This window comes from Ochlerotatus camptorhynchus, unplaced genomic scaffold, assembly GCF_037179485.1.
Source record: "Ochlerotatus camptorhynchus isolate MF236.1 unplaced genomic scaffold, CSIRO-AGI_Acam_v1.1 ptg000055l, whole genome shotgun sequence".
In the NCBI taxonomy this organism is placed as follows: Eukaryota; Metazoa; Arthropoda; class Insecta; order Diptera; family Culicidae; genus Ochlerotatus; species Ochlerotatus camptorhynchus.
The window spans coordinates 3,010,243-3,022,487 of record NW_027040545.1 but is presented as its reverse complement, the minus strand read 5'-3'; the positions used below and the strand labels follow the sequence as shown (position 1 = coordinate 3,022,487).

General features: G+C 37.9%; 1 protein-coding gene across 1 annotated transcript; it reads right to left on the bottom strand.

The window, feature by feature from the left end:
• Nucleotides 1-6,363: 6,363 nt before the first annotated feature.
• LOC135717421 (uncharacterized) lies at nucleotides 6,364-7,509 on the bottom strand. The gene is made up of 5 exons (XM_065239504.1): nucleotides 7,141-7,509; nucleotides 6,958-7,073; nucleotides 6,804-6,897; nucleotides 6,528-6,740; nucleotides 6,364-6,471 (listed from the first exon to the last, which is right to left on the bottom strand). The coding sequence occupies exons 1-5, from the start codon at nucleotides 7,429-7,431 to the stop codon at nucleotides 6,394-6,396; spliced, it is 792 nt and encodes a 263-aa protein (XP_065095576.1). The 5' UTR covers nucleotides 7,432-7,509; the 3' UTR covers nucleotides 6,364-6,393.
• Between the last annotated feature and the right edge of the window lie 4,736 nt (nucleotides 7,510-12,245).

The window sequence follows — 12,245 nt, the reverse complement described above, 5'->3', positions numbered from 1 at the left end:
ATTCGCTATTAGAATGTGCAATCATGATGAAAATTAAGACACGTATTTTGAAAATGTGTTCCGTTTCAGGCGAGGTTTAAGACTAGCGAAGAACTCTAAAAAGGGAAAAGACCTGTGCGATGAGCAGCATCTGTCGCGGACCGACCAGCAGTGAACTGGATCTAGTTCCAAAAGCGTTCTTTCGCAAGGACAACTTTATGCCTTGAAGCTCGGTTATATGATAATTATTGTGATTATAAACAATAAAGGGTATGACGTGTTTCAATTATTTTGAATATTTTTATAGGTTTTACGTGGTTTAATGCCAGGTAGTCCCATGAAGCTATAGAAGCATCTAGAATCCAAACCAAGTGAAATCCTGGGTATCGGTTAACAGCGCCACTGTTAGCAAAACTGCGACAGCACTGGAAGAATGTTAACCTCGTGAATGTTCTGTCTGTCATATATGTGTTAAGAATTCCAGATTGTCCCAGAAAACTTATAGCGAATTCGTTTATTATCGGGGTTAACACCAGTTCCAACCCAGTGCGAAACCGAACTTTTTGTCAGTGAGAACCTCAACCTGAGCTAGGTTTTAAAAACAAACGAGCAAACTGACGTTTGTCAGAAAACAAGCAGACCCAATCTTGATACCCGATCCAGGTTGGAACTGAATAATAAACGAATTCGCTATTAAATAGCTTCTGTTCCGAAACATTCCTCTGTTATCCAGCGTCAAGAAAACACAGGTTATGTAGCTCCCAATTAATCGATGCAATATAATTAACGAAATATCAAATTTGGTCCTCCCGCACCTGAATGGCCTTTCGTTCAAGTACCTTCCAAGTATATATATCCTTCGGCGTGGAGGATTCTCGAAACAGAAGCAATGCTGATCGAACATTGGAAAGTGCGTTCAAACTCGGATTTTGCTTCGTCTAAAAACATTGTCGGGTTTGACTTGAACAAATTGATAATCCAACGCCGTTTCTCGACACTAAACTGAAGAAAAACTCTCTTCCGGTCCTTGCGAGTCATAATCCCGTCCTCCTGGTATCGCTGGATCCAGCTGCTGATAGTGCTATGATGCTTTCCGTAAATCCTCGCACATTGTACTTTGGACAATCCCAGGAAATAGAAAGCATACAGCGCTTGGTATTTTGTATTATATGAGGAATGCTGGCCCAACACTTCCTAATTCCTTCCTAATTCGGTGCATCTGGTTTCAGTACAGGAACCACGTAATTAATCCGAAATTCGCCGGTTGATGTGTTTAGGATACTTTTCAGTAAAAAGACGCGAACAATATTTTGACGTTTATTTATTTACATGTGGCTGGCGCACACGAGTGAGCTAAACTCAAATTTAGGTCGTTCTCATTCGCCGTGCGTGTGACGAAAATTGCCTTTATATATAGCCATTCACATCTCCTTTCCTTCTAAGAGGAAGAGAAGGCAACATGGCTTTTTTTTGTCTGTGGCGTGTTCTCTCGCGGAAACGACCGTGCAAAAACTAGTTCATTATGGACTAAGAGAAAAAGGAGACAACTGGCTTCTTAAGGCCGGCGCACAATAGATACGTTTTCGGGTTTTTTAACAGATAATGCATGGCTTAACTGTCAAAAAAACCTGAAAACGTATATATTGTGCGCCGGCCTTTACTCTTTAATCTCTATCTACACGGTACCCAACGGAAAGTTCACTTTTACCTACTTTTGACTAGGTTGTCTCCTTTTCTCCTTCTAATGTTGTCAAAAACGGAGGAGCAAAACCACCCAACAGGGGTAGTAAAGTGTGGGAACCCAACGTTGTGTTTAATCATATTTACCTGCTGTTGGATACAACTAACTTACTTTTGGTTAAAAAGCCAGTGGAAAATTCCAAACGAACTGCACACAAGTAAATGAAAACTACTTTAACCCGCTTTACCTACTTTTGGGTACCTGCACTATAGTGCCGAGATGAGTGAAAATAACTTAATTTTGAGTCAATTTTTCTAACCGTGTATATCTATCTCTATGGGGCTGTTCATAAACGATGAAGACAGTTTATGGGGGGGGGGGGGGTGTTAACTATCCACGTGGACAATTGTCTACGCAGGGGCACGGAGAACAAATTATAGCAGACACAAATATTTTTCCGTTCAAAATAACTATATTGTTCAATTGTTTTCAACGCTGTCCAGACTGGAGAGTTATAACAACAATCAATACGAAACTAACGATTTTAAATTGGCTCACCACTTTAGTAGCCTATTGGTCCCAAGCAAACGATTAACGTACCCTATTATAGTTGAAATTCTATTACTACACTATGTTTGTTTTGATTCGCTATGAAAGTTTGACAGATAACATCAGGGGTGTGTGGATTCATGCAGAACATGCAGGGGTGAGTGAAATAGCTTGGGACTGCTTGGGACCGTTGTTCTGGTACTGAGTGAGCCAAAAATAATAATGATTTTCTTCGGGACCCAGTGGTCTTAGAGTTACCTCTATGGTTATAACATGTTATGACGGTTGTCAAATAACTGCAACACAGAAACCACCATCAAGATTGCGCTGTAACATGTTATAACTCTGTAGTCTGAACGTACTATTAGAGATAACCCGAAACTATAGTTGATTTGACTATACATAGAGGGCAACAACTATAGTCCATGGTTGGCTCCTCGGTTGGCTCAACTATATTTTTCAGTAGATGAACAAACGTCAAACTTCGAAATACAACTATGCTTTAGTTGATTCAAGAAAAACTATTGTTAGGAAAGCAACATTTTACAATGTTTATTAAACGAACTGCTCTTCATTATCGACATATGAAGGATGTTTGTTTTGCTTCTTTATCGATCTCAAAAAGACAACTGCAAAATCATAAAAAAGTGAACAAGAACATTCAGCTTTGATTTGAACCGTGTTTATCTGCGTGAGAGACAGCTATCTTATCGCCTACTCCACGCATCACAAGTTAATAGTATGTGGATTTATGATTATGATCAATTGAAACCAAATTATATAAATAAATTACATTTGACGGTTGTTATAATTGATCAAAGTTATAGTTGAATTGAGTATAAGATGAACAGTTGAATCTATTAGGTAGATATGATTGAGTTGACGGTCAAATTAATGTTGGAATAACTATAGGTTTCTTTCAAACAACAATATTTTTCCATGTGAAAGTAACTACATATTAGGATTGTTATCTTAACTTAACGAATTTGTTCTTTGTGGGGAGTCAAGAATCAAAAAAAAACTGTCGACGTAGTTAATGAACAGCCCCTACCTTACGCACTTCAAATCGGCCAATCAAAAACTGGTTCGCGTTTGACAAAAAGTGGTTCGTTTTCGCCCCCGTATTGTCTTCTTTCTCTTGTGTAAATATTTACATTATTTGACAAATCTCAGGTAAGGGTTGATGCATATATTATGTCACGCTCAAAGGGGAAGGAGGGGGTGGGTGAACGTCACGATAGGGGGAGGGGGTAATTTTTTGCTCGATTTAGCGTGACATAATTAATGCATGGGCCCTAATCATGACAGCAGTAGGTCCAACAATCAATACGAAACTAACGATTTTAAATTGGCTCACCACTTTAGTAGCCTATTGGTCCCAAGCAAACGATTAACGTACCCTATTCTAGTTGAAATTCTATTACTGCACTATGTTTGTTTTGATTCGCTATGAAAGTTTGACAGATAACATCAGGGGTGTGTGGATTCATGCAGAACATGCAGGGGTGAGTGAAATAGCTTGGGACTGCTTGGGACCGTTGTTCTGGTACTGAGTGAGCCAAAAATAATAATGATTTTCTTCGGGACCCAGTGGTCTTAGAGTTACCTCTATGGTAGGTCTCTTTTCTTCATTCAAATTATTTTCAATAATCAAACCTCATGATTACCTGGGTTTTGTCAAATAAGGTAAATATTTCTATTGCGTGACGCATTCGACTGTCAAAATACAAGAAAATATATTCCCTGTTGTAAAAATTCTCGCGTTTCTACGTTCGCCAAACCAATCAGGCGTTGGTTCGCGTTTTACAGAAAATTGGTTCATAAAAGTCCCCCTATAGCAATGACATTTATGGTCTGGGCCAACAGGCAGCTTGTTAGTGTTAGAAGCAAAAATGTTGTAAACATTGCTGAACATCTGCGAACAGATAGAAATACGTCACTGCCAACATACTGAAAACAGATAGAAATACGTCACTGCCAACAGCTGTTTCGTGTAAAAAGATAAACATTGCAATAAAATACAAACACCACTAAACATTTCAAGAGCAAATTTTCATTACGTCGAATGTAACAAAGGTAAACAAAGTCGAGCTATCAGTGTCAATCGATTCTCCTGCTATTACACTATATACTGTCCGAATATAGGATCAAATCCCATTTTTAAAATTATTTACCAGTCAAATTGCTTTTTGACGTAATCACCTTCCGATCAAAATAGTTTTCGATGTTACTTAAGTCACCCAATTTCTATGGAGATGCCGTTTGACTTAAGTAACAGCGCTGAGAAACCCGTGAAAAGTGTACGTTCGTCGATTCGCTTTCTCATTATTAAAGTGAATAAATCGATCTGTTTGTTGCTAAGATGATTTCGGTGGTCCTAAAATGATGAATGGGCTGCACGTAAGGAGACGTAATTGATAATTCTCCCGAATATCCTGGTAAATACACTTAGACTTAAGTAACAATAGGGGCCACCAAACGACGTATAATAACTTTTGACTCAAAAACCAGTATTTTTTAGCATGAAAGCTAGCGATTTGCATTTGTATGATTAAAACCCTGCTAAGTATGTTAAACATTGCTATCACTATGAGATTATATGTGTTTACTTGAAAATAGGAATAACTTTTCGGTCATCAAAACAAAACTTTATTTTTCTCGGATTGGTGCGGATGTTACTTACGACATAATGAAAATTTGCTCTTGATTTGCACTCCCAGTCGGCGCCCGAGACGACTAATACATAGGTGCCACAGTCGGAAGAAGTGTTAGTTTGTTTACTTAAATGAACCATGCCCATTTTGTTATGGCATGTTTGCTATAAGAAATGCGCCTCGTGTTTATTAGCGAATTTCACATCAAAGATTGATTAACTGAGTAGGAAATCAGTTTGGTACGGCATTTGTGAGCAGCATACACCTTCCGGTAGTATGAAACAGGTCAAAAACTGTTCAAATCCGCAGATAAAAATTTTTGTTTTGAATTTCTGTATAGCAAAATAGTGAACATTAACCAATGAGGTACAGAGAGAGGTGGCGCAGATCGTGAAATAGGGTTGTATTAGTAAACCAAAAAATCAACGTAAACGCAAGTAGTGACGTCACTACTTGCGTGTACTTGCCTGTACCGTACAGTGGTTGTGTGAGTGATTGCTTCACCTCGGTAATCCAGCTCATTGAACATTAACGGCAAAGAACTCACCAACACTGGGAGACCGTGAGTTCCTGCCCACCTGTCATAAAACCGTCTTGGGCCCAGACCTTATATAAACGTCATTGATTCAAGTGGATTTTAGGTTTTAAATATAAAAAACTAAAACATATGATATCCGACTATGTTCCTTTGAAAAATATTCCACTCCAAAAAATCTATAAAAGAAACATTTAATAATTTTTTTAAATTTTTTCTAAGTCCATGTAAGGAAACCACTGCCAGATGTCAACAAATGTGAGGTTAAACCGACGGTGCAGCTCTCTATTGTCTCCTCTTCTTCTTAGCTTTCGTTGGGAAGCCATATATACACCGAAAATAGTTATCATGTAGCTTCCATTGGAAACGCATATGATTTTCATCCATTGTCAAGATTAATTAAATTCATCTGAATTTCACATATCATTTATACAATCACATGAATTTTATATGATTTTTCATTTAAATATCATCAGCCTCGTAATTTTCATGTGATTTGTGGTGGGATTTGCAGTTATGTGATCACAGGAAAGCTATGTGAAATTCACATGAACTTCAAATTCAAATGTTGAATATTTCGGATGGAGAAGTCAAAAGATTATAGTATCAACCGATCAGCGAAATATCAGCAACATTTATCTTGCGATTCATATTTGTGCTTCCAACAGAACACATTTTATAATCATTTTTTTACCAGTCAATTGAGTTACATTCCAAGCACATTCTTAATTACGACACACAAATGATGAAATCCGTTGAAATATCTACAGTAAATAAATTTTTGGCTCCGTCGCAAACGCATACCAATATCCAAGCGCTGTTGAGATTCGCTTTATCGTTGAAAAACATCCAAAAACGGGTCGTCCACTGGCCATGTAAATATGTGTGTTTATTTTTACTTTATTGTTGTTGCATCCTAAACCTACTGACTTTGATCTTTAAGCGGTTCAGCTCACATATAGAAGAAATGTGACTTTGATTTGATGATGTTTGATCTAGATGGCATCGTATGAATCGGGATCCGGTTCCCGGCGTTCGACACGGCAACCGTTCTGCAAGAATCGGATTCCATCCTACGAAGAAAAGTATTAATTAAGAAGTGGTGTACTATTTGCACATTGAAACCTACCCTAACAAGCCCCGGAAGATCCTTCCAGAAGTCCAGATTCGGTATTACTTCGATTCCTCGAGCACCGAGATACATGAAGCGAACTATCGAACCGATCGCGAAGTACGTAAAGGTACCGATCAGGAACAGGATGAGTAGTACACCTCCTGTGCTGGGTTTGCTAATCTCTTCAATCGTTATCGGACAAGCGAATGGAGAGAAGAGGACCAGTTTCTGTAAAACATCCGAAAAATCAGAACCTAGGAGTTTCCCTACAATTTTCCAAACTATACTTACGGTATCATTCCCAGATTCCACTGAGGTCTGATCCTGATTGACATAGATGTAAGATTTATCGTGCTTCAAGCAAAGAAGCTGAAAGGATGTCACACTGGAAGAGATAAAATGAGAAGTGTTTTAATTATTCTCCCAAAGCAAAACGCGTACTTACACCGATTTCAACTGGAACACAAGAAACTGCTGCCCATTGTCATCCGATCGGAAATTACTATCCCTTATTGTCCCCAACTTTTGATATGTTTGAGTCGCATTATTGAACCGACAAAGCTAGAATTAATCGCATTCCATTTTATTAGTCAGTAGAGCTAGAGATAAGAAATCGACTGCTTCTTACCGCATAGCCATCCCCAGAGCTGCAATCTGTGTCCGTGTTCGGTTGAGGTAGATACTTTATGTCCTGACACGGTTGAAAAAAGTACTTGTCCTGCGTCTTTGGATCCATCGTTTCCATGTGCAGTTCTCCCTTTGCGACTACCTGATTGAGATCGATTCCTTTGCCATCCTCATACTCGCAACGGCACGGATCCAGTCGACGACATTCGTTCGCCTGTGCTAGTTGCCATCCACCACCGGAACCGGAGGCGACCAGAAATGTCACGAAAGCTACTACCGAAAGATTAGTCATCTTTGTTCATTGCACTGGCACTAAGTAAATATATAGAGAGAAAATTTGCTTTCTGCTTTACTATCTCTGACTGTTTGCGATGAGAGATGAATGCGACTGTTATGTCGTTTTGTTTTTATTTTCGTTCGATTGAAGTGATGATAAGCTTTTTTTGTCACTGTTCTGTCAACGAACGGTCAACGCGAAGAAGAGTGAGATGAGTGTGTTGATGGCGATACCCGACCAAAGGAGGAAAGCTAGATGTTGAAAACATAGTTTGTTCGCTGGTACTCACATAAATTGCACTCAGAACTCAGAAATGGACCCATTAAAATACAACGTAACGCGGGAGGGGGACTAACTCAATTTGTGTTACAAATTGTATCGTAAAATTTAAGGGGCGGGGGTCATAAGGGATATTGTAACGCGTAACTTTGATCAAATTTGAATAAAATATTTATTTAAATATATAAGTTCATATAAATAACACAAGTTGATCGATTCAAAACGAGGCTAAAAATACTGTTTAACGCAAAGTTTAAGCATCTGATCAACACTTTTGTGGACTTCGTCATATTATGAGGGTACACTTTGTGAAAACCGAAAATGAAACATGTAACGAAATTATGAAAGATGTTGAACGTTAATAACACGTTTTTTTTTTTTAATCCAGCGTTTTCGAGCGCTCATCCCCCTTCTGGGTTCTCCAAACTCTCAACTATGTAATTAGGGAAGCCCCCTTCAAGGGCTCCTGGAGATGAACCAGCCTGCGGCTGAAAATCTCCTAAATAAAGAGAAAATAAAAAACAATATGGTTGAGTTTCTGGTAGGGAACAAATGATTTGAAGTTTGGCTTTTGATGTTTGACCTGTAAATGCTTAAATTTGATCGTTTACAGGTTAAATGACACAACCCAAACATCAAATTGAATGTTCCCTACCATAAACTCAGCCAGATTGTGGCGGCCATCAGCGCTCGTAAAATGCTGAAAAGTTGCTCAATTGGGTTCTTTAATTTGGGAAAAAAAATATCATATGAAAGAGCTTCACTTTCTGAGCACAACGATATTTTTTTCGAACCCATAGACTTTCATTCCTGGTGAAAAATGAAAGCAAAATCTAATCGGTAAATTGTTAATCGAGGAATTAAAATCTGATACATCACTAATTTTTGGTGAAGCGCTAAGCGTGAACTCTTCCAAAGGGGGCAGCATAACCACAAAAACACCGTGCATACGGGGAGTATTCATTGGATGAAAAGAATCGTGAAAGACGACAGTACAATAGAAAGTTTTTTTCTACCGACTCTTTCATCTTAGCATCCTTTGGATTAAGGTGAAATTTCATGGAATTCATCAATTTTGCGTTTTCACTGGCACTGATCTCGCCATACAGATCTGAAAATTAAATAAGCTGCTTGCTTCTCTGCAGACAAATTTTATGGCAAATGAATTCCGTCAATAGTATCCTTTTGACGTTACGCGTGGATCTGATGATCATTACGGTTTGCTACAAAGGGATGGGGGTTTGTAAAAATTAAATTTTGTATGTGTTACACGCAGAATAAACACTCAGGCGTAAATTAACAAAACATTTTGTTATTTTTTAATACGATATTTATGTTTGATTCAATTCATAAAAATGTTTTAAATAAATGCAGCACTCCATTTAAATCAAACTGATAAAATTGTTTGAACTGCATGTGTCAAACTGTCAGTCTGTGTCGGCATGCATTTCATGAAGATCGTCACCACATGTTTTCAAATGTGTTTCGACCAGGAGAACCAGGTAGGTGGAAGGTGAAACTTACAAAATAAACATTTACGAATCTTCTATTATTTCACATTTTCAGATGCGGATATGCTCAGTGGACACAAACCATAACAACAAGCCGAGTTGTAGCAATCCAGATGCTGACGCCAAGTCCTCCTATTCAGCAAGAGAACCTTCAAAAGTAATGTAATATCATCGAAATTTAGGACAAGCCCAACTTCCATCAAGCAATCGGAGCTGAGACAAACAACGGCTACCGATGCCGATTAAAATTCCTCCACCGTTGAATATGTGTCCATCCACATGAATTTTCCCCTATCCGGTAGTGGTCCTCACTATTCCTCCAAAATATGGCTCCACCAAACTTCCAGAAGCAAAATCATCCAATTTCCAACCACAACGTCTGGCTTAGAAGATTTAAGAGAACCATCTCTTGTTGAACCATCATCGTCACCATCAGCCACCATCGCTGCACTTACAGCAGATGCACTCGCTTCCAGCAACACAAATAGTCAACATCAGAATCAACACCAGAATGGCTCTGGCTCTGGCGAATATGACGAGTATGCCAACTTAATTAAGTGAACGTGACAAACAGTGACTGCTCAATTGTCTCAATCGAACAAAGACTTCTAGCATAGAGGTAACTCTAAGACCACTGGGTCCCGAAGAAAATCATTATTATTTTTGGCTCACTCAGTACCAGAACAACGGTCCCAAGCAGTCCCAAGCTATTTCACTCACCCCTGCATGTTCTGCATGAATCCACACACCCCTGATGTTATCTGTCAAACTGTCATAGCGAATCAAAACAAACATAGTGTAGTAATAGAATTTCAACTAGAATAGGGTACGTTAATCGTTTGCTTGGGACCAATAGGCTACTAAAGTGGTGAGCCAATTTAAAATCGTTAGTTTCGTATTGATTGTTGCTTCTAGTACTTCTTACTACTTTACATGTTATTTGCAATATTTTTTTTTCAATAAAGACAACCTGGGAATTGAAAATAAAAACGATTCTTAAATAATTAAAATGATGTTTCAAGACAACAAAAAACGTACATTGCTTCAAAAAATGCTTCAATTTGATCCAAGCAAACATTTTGTTTGAATCAATAATAACCGATGATCAATTCAATAAAGTTAGTATAATTATTTCAACCCAATGTTTTTGTTGAATTAATCTGTCAATTTTATTGATCCATATTCTATTCAAAATTTTGTTTAAAGTTAAACGAACTTTATTTGATTTACCTATGTTTTTTTTTCTGCGTGTACATAATATTTGAATGGACCCTAATATTCCAGCTATACCTCCCATACCTCCTGATTACATCGTATCAGTCGAGGTATCAGTGTATGGCAAATTTATTACATCCTTTGCTGTGTAGTTTAGTTGGTTTTAAACAAGAAAAATGTTAAGTTTAATAAACTAAATTAATACTCGAATTAATATTGAAATTATTTTTTATAGGATACTCCAACATTAAAATTCAAACAACAAAAATGTTAAGTTTGTTGAATCAACTACAATTCTATGCTAACAATTCAAAGCTGCGTTTAGTTGTTGATTTCTCGCAAATAAAAGCTTATCCCTAACAATAGTAGCTGGTAGATAAAGCATACCTTTATCTGATGATGTAATAAATTTCCCTTTGAAATGATGACACTGAATTAGTAATGAAGCAAATTTTTATTGCTGACTCTATCCTTAATACCCCTGGGAATAACCCGTTTATTTCCTATTTATATCAAACAAAATTGCGAATTTGAAACAACTAACATTGTTTAAATCACAAACGAATTGACAGACGACTACCCGCATAAACATTAACCACATTATGACCTTAACAATAATGGTTTATCTTCCTTCCGAGACCATAATGGATATGGTTCCATTGAACATAATCGAACCATAGCTGGTTATTGTTTTGACCATATTATAACTGGCGAAGAAATCAACTAAAATAATGTGGTTCGTTGTAATAGACTGGGCTAGTATTTTTGTTCCGATTTGAACAAAGTTGATTTTGTGTGCAGTGATCTTTGATCAGAGTGTATTATTTTGTCATTTTTTATGCATTTCAGTTTTGAGTAGAGTGAAAGAGATAGAACCAAAACATTCGAGTACATTTGATGAAAATGCTAGTACCGATTTTACAGTTAAATTTTGATCCATGCTTTTGAATGTTTCAAACCTCGTTTCAAACTAGACTAATTCTGGATCAACAATAGAAAAGGGCCCATCAACATTTGTAAACAAACCGTTCCAAAGACATTTACTGACAAAGCGAAGGCCACCCACGCAAACCAACACCACCACCGACTAGGGGAAACTTCCACCTACACGATGATGGTGTTGGTTTGTGTGGGCGGCCTTCGATTTGTGAGGAATGGGCCGGTTTGTTTACAAATGCTGATGGGCCCTTTTCTATTGTTGATCCAGAATTTTTCTCCGTGTATTTTAATGTTTTAACAAAATTTGTTGGCAGTCCCACGTTACATTTGTTTTCTTCTCTCATTTGCAAGCACTCAGCGCATACAGTGATGCCAACAGCTGTGGAACAAAATCATAAATTAAAAAAAGGAAATGAAAATTCGTTGCTGCAGCATACTTGGAATCATACATACATATTCAATTATTTAAACGTGAAAATTTAATTGTTATTTAAAATTTGTTAAAATTTGATTCAACACAAGTGAAAAAAAGATATTTTCGAAATGGTTGAAATGTCTTATTTGACTGGCACCACTATTTATAGGCACTCACCTCAGCATGTCAGGATTGAAAACTGCGTCGCTTACCACCGCCCGCACGAAATGTGCTTTTTCGTCCCTTTCATCTCTTGGTCGGTCGTCAAAATTAGAGGTATGTAAACAGGTGAGGCCCATTGAAGCTGTCGTCTCTTTTGTTCCTTCGCTGTTCAAAGGAGTGACGTCAAACGCCGTCAACCTGAAGGGAGAACGAAAGAGATGTCCAATTTACATTGCCTCACCTATTTACAGCACATTAGGTCGGCCAGCCGTCGGCTCAGCTTGCATCGCATCAAGCACAAGCACGCA